The sequence below is a fragment of the Bolinopsis microptera genome, chromosome 9, assembly GCF_026151205.1.
Source record: "Bolinopsis microptera isolate Bmic1 chromosome 9, MBARI_Bmic_1.0, whole genome shotgun sequence".
Taxonomy (NCBI): Eukaryota; Metazoa; Ctenophora; class Tentaculata; order Lobata; family Bolinopsidae; genus Bolinopsis; species Bolinopsis microptera.
This window is the reverse complement of record NC_087080.1, coordinates 1,360,915-1,383,536: the sequence shown is the minus strand read 5'-3', so window position 1 is coordinate 1,383,536 and position 22,622 is coordinate 1,360,915. Positions and strand designations below refer to the sequence as shown.

General features: G+C 41.7%; 2 protein-coding genes across 2 annotated transcripts; both read right to left on the bottom strand.

Moving 5' to 3' along the window:
* Positions 1-3,265: 3,265 nt before the first annotated feature.
* Positions 3,266-5,015, bottom strand: LOC134821042 (uncharacterized). Its single transcript, XM_063831709.1, has 3 exons — positions 4,382-5,015; positions 3,896-4,245; positions 3,266-3,769 (listed from the first exon to the last, which is right to left on the bottom strand). Exons 1-3 carry the CDS (start codon positions 5,013-5,015, stop codon positions 3,266-3,268), a joined length of 1,488 nt encoding a protein of 495 aa, XP_063687779.1.
* A 3,823-nt stretch (positions 5,016-8,838) lies between these two features.
* Positions 8,839-12,658, bottom strand: LOC134820671 (uncharacterized). The gene has a single exon (XM_063831179.1). The coding sequence runs from the start codon at positions 12,640-12,642 to the stop codon at positions 10,402-10,404; it is 2,241 nt and encodes a 746-aa protein (XP_063687249.1). The 5' UTR covers positions 12,643-12,658; the 3' UTR covers positions 8,839-10,401.
* Between the last annotated feature and the right edge of the window lie 9,964 nt (positions 12,659-22,622).

Below are 22,622 nucleotides of genomic sequence, written 5' to 3'. Positions count from 1 at the left end.
GCTGTTTTAGTTTATTTGCTTACTTTTCATCGGCTTTAAATATTTAAACTACGTATTTATCGATGATCATTTTTTTTGGAATTCGTTGTTTTATTTTTGTAAAATTACAAAATAACATTGTTTATCGAGAACAAATTAACTAAGTTTTTCTTAGATAACAATTGGACCCTTGCTTAAGCTAAACCACATTCAATTCAATTTGATGTGCTGAAAACAGGAAAGTTCTATATCCGTTGCTCATAAGGTTCAATTAAAAATAAAATAATTTTAAGTTCCATCCTGTATATCCTCCTGCCACGGTAATATTTAAAATTGGCTATTTTAGTAAAAAGGAGTAATTTTAGTGGTTTGAGATTCGTTGTTCATACATGAATTGCATAAAGGCATTTTGTTTATTTGGTGTAATGAAAATTACTAAAAATTTCCAGTCATTGACTGTGCTTGAATGATTTTATGTGTAAGATACATCTCCTAAAGTTTAGCAGATTATTTATATAAGAAGTGTATCCGAATTATAGAAGAAGCTTACGTTTAATTAACAAATGAAGCTTTTTGTGTTCAACCAAGGGATAGTTCGACAAGGTTGATGACATTCCATAAAGGTGTCTAATCAGAACACCACAGAAGAACACCTGATAGCAGATCGGCCAATCACAGTCTCAGACGGTGGTCTATGGATCGTAAGAATGGATAATGAGCGGCAGAGTTTAAAGATAATGAGCAGCAGACACAGGACTCTGTGAGATTCGGAGACGATATATGGGGATGACGATCGGAAGATAGAGCAATCTAAGCCAGCACAGCCGATAGGGTTGTTCCAGTACTCAGGGGCCAGTAGGCCGGTTTCGACCAGCTACGCTATGTTTCGATAAGCTTGCTAATAGTAGTAATCCAGTAAGTTCCTTTTCTTAATTTGATGTGAGCGTTTAATTTAGCTGTCTTGCTTCTAAATTAAGAGTTCAGACGTGATTTTATAATAATATTGTTTTCGATTGTCTATTCCAGCTTCCTCCATTCATCTAAATCAACGCAGCTAGTAATAAGTAATTTCTATCCAGGTTCAACCAGACACGAATACATGTTGCAGTTTTGTTGATAAGATTCCTCCTAAACTAGATGACCATTCCTAAGACCATCATGCGTGTTAGGTTCGTTCTAGAGGTAAATTACTTTTCTATTAATCTCGGCATGTTAGATCTAAGAATAATAAGAGTACTACTTATACTACTACTATGTCGGAACTCCCCTCCCCTTCTTCAGAGCGTGTAATGAAGCTCCCTTTGTTTTGCTCTACTATTTGTTACATTGACCTCTACAGCCCTTTAAGATAATCTTTTAATTTGTTACCTCTCAGGACCATAGTATACCTTACAAGACATTTCTTTAACTCCTCGTTACAGTTAGGTTACAACAACACATAGAAGAAAGGAAACAGAGAGAAGAATACGGCAGTCATCTATGGATTCTCTCAAAAGACTAACAGAAGGAACAACCCAGTTTGATCTTCCTGAACTATGCATCTTATACTGGTATAGTATTGTTATCTATTTTTACCTATTGTTACCTTTTTATCCGTGCTAGTTAATCAGGTTTTTGGGTACTGGGCCATCCTGGTTAGCCTGCTATGGGCCGTTCCCCTGGCTTATGCAGGTGAATTTATAATAATATTGTTTTCAATTGTCTATTCCAGTTTCCTCCATTCATCTAAATCAATGCAGCTAGTAATAAGTAATTTCTATCCAGGTTCAACCAGACACGAATACATGTTGCAGTTTTGTTGATAAGATTCCTCCTAAACTAGATGACCATTCCTAAAACCATCATGCGTGTTAGGTTCGTTCTAGAGGTAGATTACTTTTTCTATTAATCTCAGCATGTTAGATCTAGGAATAATAAGAGTACTACTACTACTATGTCGGAACTCCCCTCCCCTTCTTCAGAGCGTGTAAGGAAGCTCCCTTTGTCTTGCTCTACTATTTGTTACATTGACCTCTACAGCCCTTTAAGATAATCTTTTAACTTGTTACCTCTGAGGACCATAGTATACCATACAATACATTTCTTTAACTCCTCGTTACAGTTAGGTTACAACAACACATAGAAGAAAGGAAACAGAGAGAAGAATACGGCAGTCATCTATGGACTCTTTCAAAAGACTAACAGAAGGGGCAACCCAGTTTGATCTTTCTAAACTATACATTTTATACTGGTATAGTATTGTTATCTATTTTTACCTATTGTTACCTTTTTATCCGTGCTAGTTAATCAGGTTTTTGGGTACTGGGCCATCCTGGTTAGCCTGCTATGGGCCGTTCCCCTGGCTTATGCAGGTGAATTTATAATAATATTGTTTTCAATTGTCTATTCCAGTTTCCTCCATTCATCTAAATCAATGCAGCTAGTAATAAGTAATTTCTATCCAGGTTCAACCAGACACGAATACATGTTGCAGTTTTGTTGATAAGATTCCTCCTAAACTAGATGACCATTCCTAAAACCATCATGCGTGTTAGGTTCGTTCTAGAGGTAGATTACTTTTTCTATTAATCTCAGCATGTTAGATCTAGGAATAATAAGAGTACTACTACTACTATGTCGGAACTCCCCTCCCCTTCTTCAGAGCGTGTAATGAAGCTCCCTTTGTCTTGCTGTACTATTTGTTACATTGACCTCTACCGCCCTTTAAGATAATCTTTTAACGTGTTACCTCTCAGGACCATAGTATACCATACAAGACATTTCTTTAACTCCACGTTACAGTTAGGTTACAACAACACATAGAAGAAAGGAAACAGAGAGAAGAATACGGCAGTCATCTATGGATTCTCTCAAAAGACTAACTAAGACTAACTAAGACTAAGGGGCAACCCAGTTTGATCTTTCTGGACTATGCATCTTAAATACTGGTATAGTATTGTTAGCTATTTATTACCTATTGTTACCTTTTTATCTTTGCTAGTTAATCAAGTTTTTGGCTACTGGGCCATCCTGGTTACCCTGCTATGGGCCGTTACCCTGGCTTATGCAGGTCTTATTAACCCATATATAAATATATATTATATACAATTGAGTGGAGTTGGGTTAGAAACATATAAGAGATACGATGATTTAACTTGTAGAAGCTTTCAATAAACATGTGTTAATCGTCGTCAGCTGAATGTGATGTGGTGGACAATGCTTATATGTGATTGAGTGGCGTCAGGGATGGAGGGTGGGAGGGGTGTGGGTGAGAAAGTGAAAATTACAGTACAATGTCAATAAAAATTTAGTCTTCTGTTGAGGTTGAGAAGGAAATGCCAGATGGTCTGGACTTTAAGGATTTGGCAATTTTAGGAAGAATGGGGTCCCAGAGAGAACTACATTTGGGTGCGCGGTCTGTTCTGTTCATGGCTGGTTGTCGTATTTGTATAGCTGCATGTTCTGTGAGGTCAAGTTGGGAGCGTGAGGTGAGGGATTTGAGGACTTCGATGTTGTTCCAGGAGATGGTGTGGCCGGTGGTCAGGGCATGATGTGCAGGGGCTGATTTGATTCTGTCTGTGGATTCGTCGATGGCGTTGTTGAGTCTGTAACATCGTTCGTGTTCTTTCATGCGGTGGACCAAGGGTCTGTAGGTCTGTCCGGCGTATTTGGAGGGACACTGTGAGCAGGAAATTTCGTAGATGGTGTTGGGAGTGAGGTGAGTAGGGGGTGTGGTCTTCGTTTTGGTGAGGAGGTTGCGGAGGGAGGTAGCAGAGGAGTGGGTGACTTTGATGTCGTGTTGTCCGAGTATCTTGGAGATGGGTTTCGATAGGGAGGGATGGAAAGGAAGAGAAACACTAAGGGCATGTTCACGGGTCTGTCAGTTGAATGAGGCTAGGGATTAGTGGCGAGAGGGGTTGGTGAATTTCCGTTGTACTTCGTCCATGATGGTAGTGATGCGGTGAGGAGGGAAGCCGTTCTGGAGGCAAACGTGTCGTACTGTCTGGAATTCGTCGTCAAGGTGTTGGGGTGAGCAGATGTTGTGGGCTCTTCTGGTCAGTGATCGGATGACTGCGTTCTTAGATGAGTTGGTGGTGCAGGAGGAGTACTTGGTGTAGAGGTTGGTGTGGGTGGGTTTTCTGTAGACTGATGTGGATTTGTCAGGGTGGATGAGAACGTCAAGGAAGGGTATAGTTCCGTCTGTAGAGGGATGTTCTTGGGTAAAGTTGAGGTCTTCAGCTAAGGGAGTTAAGGAATGTAAGGAAGGATTCTGCGTGGTTTCTGTCTCTGAAAGATCCAAGGCCGTCGTCAAAAAAATGGGAGTAAGTGTTCGGAGGGTCAGGACATGAGGATAAATCTAAGGTCTCGATTTCAGCAAGGCGGATTTCAGCTAGTTCAACAATGAGGGGGGATCCCATTGTACCACCTTCGTCTTGGGAGTAGAAGGAGCAGTTGAATTCAAGGTATGAGTTGTCAAGGCAAAAGTTGATAAGGGAGCCTATGGTGGTGGTGGTGACATTGAGGGGAAGACGAGAGGGGTTCTGTTCAAAGGAGGAGATGACAGTTTTGAGGGCTACTAGGCGCATGTCACAGGAGGTGTACAAGGATTGGACGTCTAAGGAGGCGTGGTAGTGGAAGGATGGATTGAGAGAGGAGTCGAAGCGGTGTTTGAAGTCGGAAGAGTCTTTGAGGCGTAAGGGGTTCTGGGCTAGGGGTTTGAGAAAAGAAGCGAGGACTTTGTGGAGGGCTTGTAGGGGGGTGTTGTAGAAGCTTACTACGGGACGGATAGGTGCGCCGGGTTTGTGTATCTTAGGTTGTCTGTAAAGTTGAGGCCATCTAGGATGTAGGTTGCGCATCTTGTGGTATAGGTCGGTCGTGATCTTCTTGTCGGTGTGTAGTTTCTTGAGGACTTTCTGTAGTTTAGTGGTATATATATACATATTATGTCGGAACAAAGTCCGATCTACTTCAGACAACCCCCTCCATATATCCTTGTCCCGTATCAGGGTTCGCAGTTCCTCTTTAGAGTTAGTCCCATGAACATCCTTCAGTGACATATACAAGTAGCTTTGTATTGGTCGGCCTTGCTGTTCTCTATCATGCATAGGTTCCCATAAGACCAAATCACCGATAAGTAGCTCAGGACGTCTGATGCAGTGTCCCACCAATTTTAATTTCCAGTTTCCTAACTTGTTTGACAGACCTTGTCCTTCCATGAGATACCCAGCACCATACGCAGCATCTTTGTGTATGTCCCGTCCAAACGTTTCTCTTGAGCCTTTGTCAGTGTCCAGGTTTCTGATCCGTAGAGTAGTACTGACTCACAAGCCTCTATGAGCAATTTAGACTCTTTAAGAGTTTGGATTTACAGATATCCTTCAGTCTATAGTTGAACATCGTAGTTCCTTATTCTCAATTAATGTCACATATCTACGAGGAGTTGTACAGTGAGCTATGTTGTGACGTCACCAGGCCATGTTGTGACGTCATCAGGCCATGTTGTGACGTACAACATCGTAGTTCCTTATTCTCAATTAATGTCACATATCTACGAGGAGTTGTACAGTGAGCTATGTTGTGACGTCATCAGGCCATGTTGTGACGTCATCAGGCCATGTTGTGACGTCATCAGGCCATGTTGTGACGTACAACATCGTAGTTCCTTATTCTCAATTAATGTCACATATCTACGAGGATTCCTGCTAATACCGTGTTGTTACTTGCTATTGTCGGTACCAGCTTGATCGGGCGCCAAGAATAATTGATTCTCCTTCGTCAGCCGAGACGGTTAGTTCAGTTACAACGTCTGCATAGAGTAGTAGATATATATTCCAATTTGGGAAAATGGAGTCCTTTATAATAATAATTATCCTAATCCCAGGTGGAGTGTAACAGTATAGGAGGATCTAAGAACACGCTAAATCATATTACAACACTGATGGAGAGTAACTGAAGACCCCGTGTCTAACGAAATGTGAATTAACACACTGCCTTGGTACCCTCTAGTCGGCTGTGTTTTCGGGCTACCTGGTGTTCACTACCTGGAGTTGGTCACCCCCAGGACTGGAAATACGTCACCAGGCAAGTGAAACAGGGTGGTAAGGGGACGACAGTCCACACCTAGCTAGTATCTTATCTTTTTGAACCCCACAAAGTGAAAATTACCCATGTATTATGGAAATATAATCATTTAGGAGATACGATATACTTATGTGTACTGCAAGCAAGCGAAAAAAAGTTCCAGTTGTGACAGCTAAGTCCACTCTATTGGCCAGGACCGTCAGGTGGCACCCAGGAGTGCCAATCCCCTCCGGTGCATCCTCGGTACAGACTGGGTCCCTTGTCTAGGTGGTTTCACATATGCGTAAATATTCTTAATTTAAACGATTGCGTAACTGGCTCAATGTACAGTCGGGCCTACAAAAGCTTACGCGACCTGGTCTTTATGATCGTCCAGTAGTAAGCGATTGTAGCTGTTGTGACGAGGGGCTTAAAAATCGAACCTCGGAAACAAAGGGCCGTTCTTTAAACTCGGAATTGTGGTCAGCTCAGATTGCGCCTGTCATGCACCTACAATATACATGATTCATAAGAATAAAATAAAGTAGGTAAGGGTGGCATAAAATAAAAGTTATGTGGTAGTATAGGACTACCTTCCATATTAAGTAGTTTCATTCAAAAATATTGGATATTTGACCAATTTATGGGCCAAACTCGATCAAAATTTGGTGCGTATGCCCAAATAGGGTCCTTGGTTGTGCTCATAACTCAGTCATTTTTTGTCCATCTTGATGAAAATTCATATACGAGTTCAGGGAATCACTAGCCTACAAGGTAGATTACCTAAAATCTGGATTTGGCATGTTCAGGGTATTTGGCTAAATTGGGCCTAATTTGGTTGGGGGGGGGGGAGGGGGGAAAAACTAAAATAGGGCGTGGCTGGCCCCGCGGGCACCGTTTGCGGTTGGGTCCGGGACCCCCTCAAAAGTTCGGTCACTAGGTCTATAGTTAGTGGTCAACTGCTATCTCGAAACCAAGTTTCACAACAATATCAGGGTGAACCCCCCCCTTAAGTTGAAGCGTTGAATGCGGAAAGGAGGTCGAAGACCAGACATATGAATTGATAAATGTTGTATCATAGAGCAAGACTTGACATTCATTTTTGTAACTATATTTACACGTTTGCCAATTTACAAGTAGTTTTCAATTCGTTACGTTATTAAATTGGTTTTAAGATATTGTTTTCAGACCCAGGACTTCCTCCACCATTCGTTGACGGCCAACTGTTAGTTAAAGATCGAGACACTCCATTCGCCTACACCGTAGTTAGAGAAAGACTTTGAAAGGTGATTGCCTTAAGACTTTCATAAGACTTTTGCGACTAAGATATGTAATTAGTGTATTTAAAAAAATTACTTCCATTGTTATATAAAACTTACTTCCATTGTTTATGCTGAAATGGTAATAGTCTACAGTATGTATCGGCAGTCAGAGCGGATTTCTACTTTAAGGGCCAAAACGATCAAGTAACCTCTGGGCTGCCGATACAGTCTGGCTGATTAGCTCATCAGTTCTTATGAGTTCAGAATGTGTTTTTGTTGGTTACTATTCTGTCCGTCCAATATCCTCTCCGCTTGTCTTCTTCTTTTTTTCTTCTATATGTCAGTTGTGACGGAATTGTAAGAAACAAAATGCTTATGATTATTTACTGATATGTTGATTTCTTGTTATTGTTTGCATTCAATTTTGTTAGAACGGCCCATACATTAATGTGGCTCTTGCTATGTGTTGGTTCAGCCGAATTGATTATTTATGTGAAATCAGTTTTTTTTTTCTCTTTTAGTTATAGTTTTCATCCGGCCAAAACATTAAGCAAACTTATATTGCAGTACCATTTATCAATTAGTATATAAAATATGTCATTGTAATTTTGCCATGGCCTGACATGTAAACGTTGATTTATTATTTATAATATTGAATATCCAAATAATTAAAAAAGTAATCATTTTAAGTCAGGTTTGTGTTATTAAATATATACCTATTAGTCGATTTATATCTTACTCTACATTGTTGATATCATTTGTTTATCCCACCAAACTTGAAAGTCTGAATTATAATCCATTATACCGCAACAAATAAAATAAAACTGGATGAAGATTAAATTCCAACAAAACTATAATTTCCCTTTAAAACCAAGTTTTAAGACGCTCCAATACTTAATAGTGAGTTCAGAACTTCTGAGACGGACTCTTCTTATATAATAATCATAATAAATTGAAATTTAATGGACACCGCTTTAAGATAATTTATATCAGCAGTGTTTGAACTTAGTCATCCAGAAAGGCTATCAAGAATACTGAGCTAAAAAAATAAATTAATGCTTGAAAATATATCGGTCAATATATAACCGGGGCTCCTGTTTAATGTTCTAGCCAATTCAAAGAAGCTCCTAAAATTAGTAATATCTTGGAGGAAATAAAGCATAAATATCATGACATGGGAGAGGTGTTATTGCTCGGTACTTGCAACTAACACGTCCTGTCTAATAATGGTACGTGGTTAATAACCATGTTGTTTAAGTTCTGATGATTTTGAGAAAACCCACCGCCCTTGGATGACATACTCTTTCACGCAAGGTATAAGCCATCAGAAAATTCGGAAAAACCGTCTTTTTTGTTTTTTATTTAAGTGTTTTTGTGTTTATTTACCTTATCAGGACGGTTATTTGACCAGCATTGCTGGACACAGTAAACCATTCCAAAGAGATTACTTTTACCACCTACATAATATATGACATCCATATTTTGTATGAAGTGATAACGCAATATAGTCCTATATAATAGAACAGTGGATTAAACCAAAAACACAGGTTTTAAAGTTTGATCAGTTAAATTCAGCATAATATTCTAGATGGAGTTTTAAAATCAGCTTCAACGAATGAGTAAAAACAAACTGTTACTACACCATATTATGCATTATTAGACTTTCAAATCCACTGTCGGAAAGATAACAGGGGCGCAGAAATAAGATCGAAGCAAAAGTCAAAATCAGCGAAAAATGTTGGGCAAGAATTAGAATGCAGAGGTAAACCAGAATAAATAAAAAACTTGCGGTGTGTATAGCAGCAGAAAAAAACGAAGCCAGAATACATTTCCAAATCAGCAGTTGATAGATTTTCAAACAAGTCACTTCGGGCAAATCACGGCAGTTAAAGCAATCTTTAAATACTAACGTGTTGTTTCCGCTTCGCAGCTTAGTAATTATAATTAAGAATCCGTAAGAATCAGGTTCTTATGTAATTAATTTTAAAGCAAGCTTTCTAGTATGGTGTGGTTAGCATGTCGCAGGCAACGCCGTACTAATGCTTCAACAGACTTTATACAAGTGCAAGCAACGTAGGCAAAATATTCATTGCTAGGTTTGGGAAATCAGGCATAAGAATCAGATCCAAATTAAAATGATTTTCTACATAAATCATTGCTGGCTGCATGATATTCTATTGCTACTTTAAAAGGTAAAACACCTTCTACACGTGTTACTTCTCAGATAAGTGATCATCCTGCCAAACATTCAATGTCACAGCCAAGTTCTACAAGTGACCCAAAAATCATTGTTTAACTTTAAATGCATTTGTGCCATCGTTGGTTGAATTGAAAATTTAAAAAAACCAGCCGAAAAAATTACGCGTGATTGCCTATGTGTTCAATAGAAAGATTTCGTCCAACTCTTAGATACAGGGTAAGTATACCTTTTCAATTTATTATCATTAGCATCTTGTATCGGACGATTTGTACAATCGTCAATTTTACTGATTTTCAACCTTTCAATCAACACGATGACACATTATCCTAAAAAACAGAGTACATGATGCGCGCAGCCATGCTCAATTACTCAGAACCGTCTAGAACCTTTAGAACCTTCTAGAACTTCTAGAACTTCTAAATGCTTCTATTAACCCCACATCTAAAGCCTGCCTGCCTCAATCCCAAACACGGCCCTCATCACCTCCTTACCGAGGTCGTGCTCATGTTAAGGGCGTGAGTCGGAGCACTGCACGTGCGTACCCGGAGTCTGCCTCGGGGTTCCAGGATCCGAACTCGAGTGATCGTTTCTAGACTTTTGTTCCGTTTAAAGTTTTAGAAATGCCAGTCCAGAGAAGTAACTCCATGGCAGGGAGCACAAAGTTGGGGGTCTTGTTCAGATCTCCTAGGAGGATCAGAGGTTGGTCAGACCGCTGATACCTCGGGGACCTCAGGGCGCTGACATGTCGTCCTCATCCAGTCACAGAGGGTTTCCAGTGTCTCTGGATTACTGGACTAGGCTCAGTCTTGGTTTGTTCCTCATCAACTTCAGATACAAATTATCAGCTGTTATCGTAAGTCCCCGCGGGGTCATCGGATATACTGCTGGCAGGGTGGATGCTTCTAAAATCTGGAGTCTCTTCTATCGTTGGATCAATGATAGTCCGTCTCGGGAGTTTGCTCTAATATTTCTTTGGCTCGTATTTCTCCTCAAGTTCGATGGGCTCTGGATCTTCTCCTCATTGCGCCCTCCACATCCTCCTGCCAATTCTATTGTTATTCCCAGGTTCCTCGCTCTCTCATGTAACATGTCCAGGGATATGTCTCGACCATCAGTCTCCACCTGGTCCTCACGGTCTGTCTTCGTTTCAAAACTGTGAAATATCTCATCACAGGAGGAAGTTGAGTTGATCCACTCTCTACATTTCTCGTTCACCTCCACTACCTCACTTGACAGCAGTGGACAGTTCTCTTCTTCTTCAGGTGGGGTGAACATTGGACCTGAGGAGATTAATTCAGGTTCTATTTCATCGTGACCAGTTGTAAGGTACTGTGATCCATCTACCATTATCTGACTATCATCAACAGTAACGTCGCTCTGTATGTCCATTTTGACAGAAGTTTTGTTTGGGTTCACCGAGTCAAGTTCGTGGTGATGATGTCGTGATTCAGGTAACATATTCTCTTCCTCGGCTTCATTTTGCAAGATCTCGTCTGCAAGAGGCTCACCAAATCCTGATAAATCGTATGTTTCATTTTGTGTGATCATCTGAGTAGAAGGATCTCCTTCTGTCGGAGAATCAAATTCAGCTTCGTCAGTTGAACCATGAATGGGAGAGTCAATAGGTTCGCAAACAACGATATTAGCAGCTTCATGAATTGAAACCTGGGCTAAAGAATCAGCTGCTGAATTACATAAAACTTCGTCTGATTCTACCTGGGCACACTCGACAGCTGAATCAAGATCTTTTTGGTTACTATGGTTAATATTATCTTCTTGGGTTACGTTCGACAAAACTACATTTGTTAGTTCGCGAGCAATTTTGGTATCAGGCGATTGAGAATTTCTAGTATCTCGTAAGTCCATTTCAGTTTCAACTTCATCACAATTTTCAATTTCATCATCGAACAATCCTTTTTCCAATCGACTTGTTTCCACGCCCTGATCAAAATATGTAGTTGAACTTTCAAAGAGTTCCTCTTCAACACTGCCATCTGAAACTTCACTTTGAATTTGCTCAGTTCCACAGTCGTCCATGGTTGAACATGGTCTTGTTTCCGTAGCAACAGAAGTGCACGTGACATTAACAAGAAACTCAGAAGCCCGCTCTCTAAATGCTTTATACTCGTCCTCCTCTTGATTATCCGAACCTTTCGCCTCATCATCTAACCCTATCACCCCAGTTTCAATTGGTTCTGGAATCTCGGAGATCTCAGACGGTTCTGTTGGATCTTGAGACGGAGTCTCCGTGTCTCTGTTCCTGTGAAGTTGCTGTTCAATGTACTGAAGCAAATCACTGTCCAATGAGATAGTTTTATCTTTTTCCTCATCCAGGGAAACCGCAATTTCTTGAAGTATTTCATCAGTCACCATATCTCCTGATCCATCCGAACCGTTGAAAAAATCTTCCAACTGTTTTATCTGATCCTCCGACTCATCATTATTTTGCAAACTTACATCACCTTGACCATCTACTTCATGTGAATGGATCTCTGCGACATCATCAACCACTATTTCAATATCCTCTAATGGTGTGTTGTCATCGGTCAAAGACTTTGACTTTATTTCACAGCCTTCTGACGCAACTGTCTCCTTCATGAGCCTCGTATCATCAATAAACTCAATGACGATAGAGGGAGACTCTCTGACCAGGACAGGAGAAAACACGTCATGATCATCTGGCAGATAGTCGGACAGTGCTCCATCCCTGCTGGGGTATCCACCTCCACTGTTGCCATGGTTACTACCACCTCCACTGTTGCCATGGTTACTACTACCTCCACTGTTGCCATGGTTACTACCACCTCCACTGGTCTTGAGTAGACCCTGGATATTACACGGACCCTCACTATCTGTGTCAGAGGAATGCTCACTGGAGGTCAGACTCTGCAGCTTCCTATCTAAAGTCTCTGAAGTAAACACTCGCGGGGGAGGAGGATCCATTTGGTCCGGGGAGCTCCCTTCAGAAGATACGAACATTCTCCGTCTTACAGCAGCCAGCTCCGTGTCTATCTTGCCGACCAGGCTGCAGGCGAGACAGGTGAAGCAACCAGATTGTGGGGGAGGACTGGGAGGAGGGACCTCCTCGTTAGGGTCAGGGTTACCTAGGTTACTGGAACTCATGTCCAAACTGTCCAGGTTACCAAGGCTCTTGTAACTCATGTCATTGTAAGTTCTTCTAACTAGTGTGTTAAAAATATGTAAGTAAAATTATTTGATAGAACAATTATATATTTAAATCTAGTATATCCGACCTTAAAGTAATTAAAAAACAATTAGTTGATAGAACAATTTTTTTTTACGGCAGAGTCTAACTCTACCGACATCAGTGGTAAATAAATTAGTGGAGGCTTTAAGCACCGAAGGTCACTGCTTATCTTTGGATTTGAGAGCGACCTGTGCTTGAAACCAATTGAACCATTACCATCCACTACGCGTCAATATGCAATATAAAAAATACCTAAACAAATATAAAAATGCTTCAACAAGCAAAGTTTCATCCATAAAAACCTTTTGCAATTTAATTCAAAAATAGTAGCGCAGTCAAACAAAAAATAAAATCTTTCAAAATTGCTTTCAATAGATATAAAAATAGTAAAGCTGTTGAGAAAAATAAAGCTTTAACGTTATATTTGACGTAAGAACTGTCTCATGATTCTGACAATTGATCAAAAATAACACTCAAAATAATCCATCCTCTGATTGAACGAGTTGTTCACGTAATGGCCGGTTATTAAAGACCATTATAACCTTTCACTGTCGCGAAAAAACTGACCTGTAATAAAATACAGAAATAAAATGATCACCGCGGGTTCTAGAGAACCGCAAGCGATCTAGCAAGCGGTATAATTTGACCAAATAAGGACATCCCAGCCGGCAAAGTTTTGCTCGATCACGCAATGCACTCAGCTTTACAATAGTTCTCGCAAAATAGAAAGATAAGGTGGTAGTGGTAACTATGGTAACTATGGTAACTATGGTAACTATGGTAACTATGGTAACAATGGTAACAATGGTAACTATGGTAACTATGGTAACTATGGTAACTATGGTAACTATGGTAACTAAGGTAACTATGGTAACTATGGTAACTATGGTAACTATGGTAACTATGGTAACTATGGTAACTATGGTAACTATGGTAACTATGGTAACTATGGTAACTATGGTAACTATGGTAACTATGGTAACTATGGTAACTATGGTAACTATGGTAACTATGGTAACTATGGTGACTATGGTAACTATGGTAACTATGGTAACTATGGTAACTATGGTAACTATGGTGACTATGGTAACTATGGTAACTATGGTAACTATGGTAAATATGGTAAATATGGTAACTATGGTAACTATGGTAACTATGGTAACTATGGTAACTATGGTAACTATGGTAACTATGGTAACTATGGTAACTATGGTAACTATGGTAACTATGGTAATTATGGTAACTATGGTAACTATGGTAAATATGGTAACTATGGTAACTATGGTAACTATGGTAACTATGGTAACTATGGTAACTATGGTAACTATGGTAACTATGGTAAATATGGTAAATATGGTAAATATGGTAACTATGGTAACTATGGTAACTATGATAACTATGGTAACTCCAGCAGGGATGGAGCTCTGCAGTTGTTGACACTCCCTGCTGAGTGTTCAGGTTTTATTATAAATGTGTTCATTGCGAATGAGGGTTTTCTTTGTTATATATTACAAGTTATATATTATAAGTTACGAAGCAGGAGATTAAAAATGGCGGGACACTGCATCAGACATCCTAAACTGCTGACCAGCGATTTAGTCAGGTTACCAGGTTACCAGGTTAACAAGTTACCAGGTTACCAGGTTACCAGGTTACCAGGTTACCAGGTTAACAAGTTACCAGGTTATCAGGTTACCAGGTTACCAGGTTACCAGGTTACCAGGTTACCAGGTTACCAGGTTAACAAGTTACCAGGTTACCAGGTTACCAGGTTAACAAGTTACCAGGTTACCAGGTTACCAGGTTACCAGGTTAACAAGTTACCAGGTTACCAGGTTACCAGGTTACCAGGTTACCAGGTTACCAGGTTACCAGGTTACCAGGTTAACAAGTTACCAGGTTACCAGGTTACCAGGTTACCAGGTTACCAGGTTACCAGGTTACCAGGTTACCAGGTTACCAGGTTACCAGGTTACCAGGTTACCAGGTTACCAGGTTACCAGGTTACCAGGTTATCAGGTTACCAGGTTACCAGGTTACCAGGTTACCAGGTTACTAGATTACCATATGAACTATGAAGTGGTAGTATCGTTATATTTAGAAAAAAATATGGTGCAAGTAATCCCTAAAATATTCTTTTAACAAGAATTGCGCCCGTTGTTTCGTTTTGGCGGACGCTAGGTTTCCATTTCACATTTACTATAAACTTAAGTATAACATATAAGCTCCAATCAGCTCACTTCAATCTTCATGATAATAATATTGATAAATTGTGCATTAAGTACAGGAAACACTTGAAATTCAATCCAATTGCCAAAGAACTTAACTTGTAAAGCAAATAACTTAAATTGTAAGCAAAGGTAAACTATACTCGTGTACACATCAATACATATAGATATCACCGCAGCCTTGAGGGCAGTACTAAATATTGCACGCGCGTGCGCGTGCAATATTTTATATCTCCACGAGGGCGCCAGCCCGAGGCGGAGATATTTTCGTATAGCACGGAGGGCCCAACGGGCCCGAGTGCTATACGATAGTTCCGCCCTCATGGCGAGGAATGATATCGTGTATATCCATGAGCGGGCGCTTCTCAAGTGTAGTTGTAATGCCACTAATTAGATGATCATTTACTAAGTTTTATAAATGCAAATATATCAACAATGTAATATATCCACAAGTGGGCGTTTATCACGAAGCTTCAGTTTCCAACAATCACAGCAAATTAATGTACAAGATTTCAGAAATTTTACGAGAAAATCATGTTGCTTTTAGTTTAAGATGTAGAACAGGCCAAAATGACTGACTATAGAACGAAAAACCGGCCGCTATCAAACAATGTTTCAGCTCATTGTTTCATGTACATATAATTTTATTGTAAACGATCAAAATATAGGCCCTCTCTCCCTCTCTCCCTCATCTCCTTATCTCCTTCTCACCCTCTCTCACTCTCTCACTCTCGCCCTATCTTCCTTTCTCCTTCTCCCACTCTCCTTACCTCCCTCTCTCCCTCTATCACTCTCTCTTTATCTCCCTCTCTCCTCATCTCCCTCTCTCCTCCTCTCCCTCTCTCCTCCTCTCCCTCTCTCCTCCTCTCCCTCTCTTTCTCTCCCTCTCTACTTCTCTACCTCTCTCCCTCCCTGGAACCAGAACAAGCACCGCCAGTCGCCACAGAGCAGCTGCTACTACCACGTGAGTTGTCATTATCAGTTACCAGGGTAACCAGTGTTACCCGGGTAACCAGTTACTAGAGTTTCTGTAGCAGCTACTGAGTGACTGGACAATCAAAAGTAGTAACCCAGAGAGCTCGAGATCACAGTCTGATCATGGACATTGAATATGAAAGTTAAAGATCAAATTTATAACATCAATTTAAATGGCAGTTTCAAAACAAAAACAGGGCAAAATATCTTTCGGGAACACAATAGAATAACACGTAAAATGTCGGCCTAAATTTCAAGGTTTATCAACTGAAATAGTGAACTGAAAATGGTAAACACAAAACAATTATCGATACTGAAAAATATCACCGGCTTAGACTTAACGTCTCCACGAATTTGGTAACCATAGTAACAGTGTGTCACGTGTTAATTATGAGCCAATCATGGCAACCTGCGTGATATAAGGTGATCAGCTCAGAGTTCAGAGTTGATACATTCTTTACATCCACATATTGCCGTGGGAACTATTAAAGTGTACTGTGTAGTGTGTAAGTGTGGATCAATAACACTGTTCAGTGTTCAAATTTCATGTCATCTGCTCACGAGATGTATCATCAGCCCTACCGGACAAAAAAATATATCGCTACTGGACAAATTTCATGTGGGCTATATTGGCTGTATTTTTACTTGTCACGTTAAGTGTCGTCTGCTCGCGTGCTGTATTTTAAGCGGGCTGGACGCGCACTGTGTCTTGTAACATCGGGCTGCGAGTGCTCAGATGACAAAATATAGCCCGCTGGTGGATATACTACGCGTGCCACGGACAAATTGGGCTTATAACCTAATATTATACATTACATCGTATACAGTAAAACACAGTTGCGCCGCGCATTCATAGATCACAGGCTATCTATACATCCGAGCGTGCTAAATCACTCTACAGTCGATCTTCGAGATTGTTCTAAAAGGACTCCCAACAGTTGTAATCAACTTCAATCGATGTATTTTCGGACGTTGATTCCGAATCGCCCCCCATGACATAAGGGTAAAATGCTCCCCTGACGAGATATTGGCGAAAAACTGTCTCGATCACGTGATATGACCGTATAAGGAAGTTAGTTTAATTTCTCGTTAGGGTTAGGGTTTCAGCATATGCTCTTGCTGAGGATTGGGTTAGGGTTAGGGTCGGGATCAGATTAGAGGGTTAGGGTTTCGAATAGTCGTACAGGACCAGCTAGAGAACGGGTTGAAAAAGTCACGTGACAGTCGAGTGTAGAGTGATTAATCATCATCCCTATACATCACATCTCCGCAAGCAATCCTCGCACGCGCGCAACTTTTTCGTTGCATGGTAACATACGGAAGTACCCACGACATGTTCAAACCCACCTACTGCAATCTCCAAAATCCACGATTTTCTGCAAAAACGTCCATTCATAACCTTTCACTATTGCCTTTTTTCAAAAGGGTGAAAAGGAAAAAATTACTGGCCGATTTAAAGGAATGAGATTAACAACGCAAATAACTGTAAAGGTTTATGTAAAGACATTTCAAACTAATTCCATTCTTCTGTCCACAATTGTTGTAGACTAGATGTGGATCGAGAGCACCATTTGCACAGACTGATGTTGTCATGGTTACTACTACTACTACTACTACCATTTTCACAGACTGATTATGCTAAATTAATGTGGACCTTCGTTGAGACGTGGCTCACGTTACAAATCAAGAATAACGTACACATTAAATAGCTAATTAGGGGGGGGGGGGGTAAACTTAACTATTAGTCACCATGATTGGGGGGTAAACTTAACTATTAGTCACCATGATTTGGGGGTAAACTTAACTATTAGTCACCATGATTGGGGGGTAAACTTAACTATTAGTCACCATGATTGGGGGGTAAACTTAACTATTAGTCACCATGATTGGGGGGTAAACTTAACTATTAGTCACCATGATTGGGGGGTAAACTTAACTATTAGTCACCATGATTGGGGGGTAAACTTAACTATTAGTCACCATGATTGGGGGGTAAACTTAACTATTAGTCACCATGATTGGGGGATTGATTTAACTTATTTACCATATAATACTAATAATGATTAATCTAGACTATGGTAACTATGGTAACTATAATGGTAACTATGGTAACTATGATAACTCTACTTCTGCACATTTGTGGATGGTGATTGAATCACTATACACAGATACACTCGACTGTTACGTGATTTTTTTAACCCGTTCTCTAGCTAGCCCTGAACGACTATTCGAAGCCCTAACCCTCTAATCTGATCCAAACCCTAACCCTAACCCAATCCTTAACAAAAGCATATGCTGAAACTCTAACACTAACAGTTACCTTAACGATAAATTAAACCAACTTCCTTATACGGTCATATCACGTGATCGAGACAATTTTTCGCCAATATCTCGTCAGGGGAGCATTTTAACCCTATGTCATGGAGGGTGATTTGAAATAAGCGTCCGAAAATACATCGATTTATATCGGTTTCAAAAGATTTTAGAATAATTTCGAAGATCAAATATTCGATCTGTTCTATCAGAATGTGTCCTTGACCAAGGTACATGATTTACAAGCAGTTTGCAGTTCTGTGTAATCACCTCGCAATACATTTGGTAACGTGTTGCTATGGTAACATCTGGTAACGTGTTGCTATGGTAACATCTGGTAACGTGTTGTTATGGTAACATCTGGTAACGTGTTGCTATGGTAACATCTGGTAACGTGTTGCCATGGTAACATCTGGTAACGTGTTGCTATGGTAACATCTGGTAACGTGTTGCTATGGTAACATCTGGTAACGTGTTGCTATGGGAACATCTGGTAACGTGTTGCTATGGGTTAACATCTGGTAACGTTTTGCTATGGTAACATCTGGTATAACTATAAATTACTACATTAATTTTAGCCTCTCCCTAAAATTTGAAAAGGTTAATTTTTTCATTTCTAAACTGAAATTTTATATTTCGGATAGTCATTGTTCGAAGCTTTTGATTATCAAGAAAACAACAAAAATACAATTGAACAAAATTAAAATAACAAAATTTGATTCATACAACTGAAATAAGCTTAAGTAACATCCGCACTGTTCACAAACTAAACGAAGTAAAACTTATCACCACTAAAGTAGTTTAATGTAAAAGAGTATCAGAAATAAAAAAGTACACAATACCCCGCAATATTAACTTGCAGTGTTGCTGCTTACAGCTTTACACCGTCTTTCTCGGTACTAATTTCGAGTGATCCTATTGGCTAACATGAGTCACGTGGTCGTATTTCGAGTGTTCCTATTGGCTAACCAGAGCGTCACGTGCTCGTATTGGGTCGTATTGGGGCCCTCTGATTGGATGTATAGCGTGCTTTGAGATATACTGTTATATAATAATGTTGAACATGACTGGGAAAGGAGCTTTACAAACTCTTTTATATAAATGTCATTGCTTTTAGGCAGTTATTGGAGGTAACTTACCAGGTTTGAGGTTTACCGTAGGATTATATAATATATAAGTTATAAAATGTAATAAGTGAGGTTTAAAATTCATGTATGATGTAATTTTTTAAGTTTTTAGATTTAATAATTTTAAAACTTAAAAGCCTCACACTTGACTATCGCAAGACACATTAAATATCACAATTACAACACGTCTTCCTCTCAGTTACCATGACAACACTTAACAGTCAGATAATTAGATCTTAATAATCTCTAAAACTCCACCAATAATATCCATTCCTCAGTGTTATACATTAATGTTGTCACTGATGTTAGGGTCAGGGTCGGGGTCAGGGTCAGGGTCAGGGTCAGGGTCAGGGTCAGGGTCAGGGTCAGGGTCAGGGTCAGGGTCAGGGTCAGGGTCAGGGTCAGGGTCAGGGTCAGGGTCAGGGTCAGGGTCAGGGTCAGGGTCAGGGTCAGGGTCAGGGTCAGGGTCAGGGTCAGGGTCAGGGTCAGGGTCAGGGTCAGGGTCAGGGTCAGGGTCAGGGTCAGGGTCAGGGTCAGGGTCAGGGTCAGGGTCAGGGTCAGGGTCAGGGTCAGGGTCAGGGTCAGGGTCAGGGTCAGGGTCAGGGTCAGGGTCAGGGTCAGGGTCAGGGTCAGGGTCAGGGTCAGGGTCAGGGTCAGGGTCAGGGTCAGGGTCAGGGTCAGGGTCAGGGTCAGGGTCAGGGTCAGGGTCAGGGTCAGGGTCAGGGTCAGGGTCAGGGTCAGGGTCAGGGTCAGGGTCAGGGTCAGGGTCAGGGTCAGGGTCAGGGTCAGGGTCAGGGTCAGGGTCAGGGTCAGGGTCAGGGTCAGGGTCAGGGTCAGGGTCAGGGTCAGGGTCAGGGTCAGGGTCAGGGTCAGGGTCAGGGTCAGGGTCAGGGTCAGGGTCAGGGTCAGGGTCAGGGTCAGGGTCAGGGTCAGGGTCAGGGTCAGGGTCAGGGTCAGGGTCAGGGTCAGGGTCAGGGTCAGGGTCAGGGTCAGGGTCAGGGTCAGGGTCAGGGTCAGGGTCAGGGTCAGGGTCAGGGTCAGGGTCAGGGTCAGGGTCAGGGTCAGGGTCAGGGTCAGGGTCAGGGTCAGGGTCAGGGTCAGGGTCAGGGTCAGGGTCAGGGTCAGGGTCAGGGTCAGGGTCAGGGTCAGGGTCAGGGTCAGGGTCAGGGTCAGGGTCAGGGTCAGGGTCAGGGTCAGGGTCAGGGTCAGGGTCAGGGTCAGGGTCAGGGTCAGGGTCAGGGTCAGGGTCAGGGTCAGGGTCAGGGTCAGGGTCAGGGTCAGGGTCAGGGTCAGGGTCAGGGTCAGGGTCAGGGTCAGGGTCAGGGTCAGGGTCAGGGTCAGGGTCAGGGTCAGGGTCAGGGTCAGGGTCAGGGTCAGGGTCAGGGTCAGGGTCAGGGTCAGGGTCAGGGTCAGGGTCAGGGTCAGGGTCAGGGTCAGGGTCAGGGTCAGGGTCAGGGTCAGGGTCAGGGTCAGGGTCAGGGTCAGGGTCAGGGTCAGGGTCAGGGTCAGGGTCAGGGTCAGGGTCAGGGTCAGGGTCAGGGTCAGGGTCAGGGTCAGGGTCAGGGTCAGGGTCAGGGTCAGGGTCAGGGTCAGGGTCAGGGTCAGGGTCAGGGTCAGGGTCAGGGTCAGGGTCAGGGTCAGGGTCAGGGTCAGGGTCAGGGTCAGGGTCAGGGTCAGGGTCAGGGTCAGGGTCAGGGTCAGGGTCAGGGTCAGGGTCAGGGTCAGGGTCAGGGTCAGGGGGTCAATTGTCGGGGGTCAATTGTCATGGGGTCAATTGTCGTGGGATCAATATTCAATTGTCGAGGGATCAATTGTCGAGGGGTCAATTGTCGCCCACCCATTTATATTGCTATTTACCGATTGAGGGTTTTCAGACTAAGTTACTGTTGCCGATCCTGACGCTTACCAGTCTCCAAAACAAAGCCTAACAATCTCACTCCAGGATCCAAAACAAAGCCTAACGTTCTCGCTCCAAGTCCAGGATCCAAAACAAAGCCTAAAGATCTCACTCCTACTTAATACTTTAATACTTTAATAAGGCTAAAGACTTGACCACCCTCACAAAGTTTACCATTGAAATAAACCACCCCAATAACAATCTTGCTTGCCACAAAACGGGTTACATGAAAACAACAGAACTTTAAAAGTAACGACAATACTGCAACAGAAAACAATGGTTTTCTTCACTTCCCATTGTTATCTTTAAACTAATGTTCTTGGTTACTGAACTAAGCTTTTAAAGTTTGAGAGAACCCGCTGTGCTGTTGTTTTCTTGGTAAACACGGTTTACAGGGTCACTCAACAGAGAGATTTTAATGTCCCTTGCTCAGATATAACAGTTAACAGTCGTCACCAGGCCACTGGGCGGCGCTTTTAGCATTTCATTACCAGGTAACCAGGTAACCAGGTAACCAGGTAACCAGGTAACCAGGTAACCAGGTAACCAGGTAACCAGGTAACCAGGTAACCAGGTAACCAGGTAACCAGGTAACCAGGTAACCAGGTAACCAGGTAACCAGGTAACCAGGTAACCAGGTAACCAGGTAACCAGGTAACCAGGTAACCAGGTAACCAGGTAACCAGGTAACCAGGTAACCAGGTAACCAGGTAACCAGGTAACCAGGTAACCAGGTAACCAGGTAATCAGGTAACCAGGTAACCAGGTAACCAGGTAACCAGGTAACCAGGTTACCAGGTTACCGGGATTACCAGGTTACCAGGTTACCAGGTTACCGGGATACCAGGTTACCAGGTATAACAGTTAACAGTCGTCACCAGGCTCTCTTTTAGCATGTCATTCCGCCGCATCTTTATGTTTATCTGTTTTCCCAGGTTACTGATACTCCACAATTGTCAATTTTACTGTGGCTGTGTTTTCAAAAAGTCGTTTAGTTCCAACCACTTAAAAATATGAAGCAGGATGTTTTAATGAATAGCGGTTTTTGTGTTGTAGGTTTGTAACCTACCAGGACGCGCGCCGAGTTGGACTCGTCGACGGTCCAATTAACTAATTAAATATATGGAACAAATATTTTACGAGTATCACCCGTTAATTTTTGCGTTATTTCTTTAAATTTAATTATAACATAATATTATACTGTTCTCGAAAAAAAATTGGTGTGGTAACGATGCGCTTAACGGCTGATACTCGTAAAATATTTGTACCGTCGACGAGTCCAACTCGGCGCGCATCCTGTTAGGTTATAAACCTACAACAATGCGCTAAATGGTCACTGAACTTTCTGTGATTTGGGTTGGTCAACACAAAATTAAAACCCTATTAGTATTGTA

Excerpts from the sequence above, each read along its gene's own strand:
- LOC134820671 (XM_063831179.1), bottom strand. The coding sequence starts at position 12,642 with ATGAGTTACAAGAGCCTTGGTAACCTGGACAGTTTGGACATGAGTTCC.
- LOC134821042 (XM_063831709.1), bottom strand. The coding sequence starts at position 5,015 with ATGTCACTGAAGGATGTTCATGGGACTAACTCTAAAGAGGAACTGCGA. Across the intron at positions 4,246-4,381 it reads CTACTCCCAAGACGAAGGTG|AGACAGAAACCACGCAGAAT; the intron begins GTACAATGGGAT and ends TGGATCTTTCAG. Across the intron at positions 3,770-3,895 it reads TCACTACCATCATGGACGAA|ATACTCGGACAACACGACAT; the intron begins GTACAACGGAAA and ends CCCATCTCCAAG.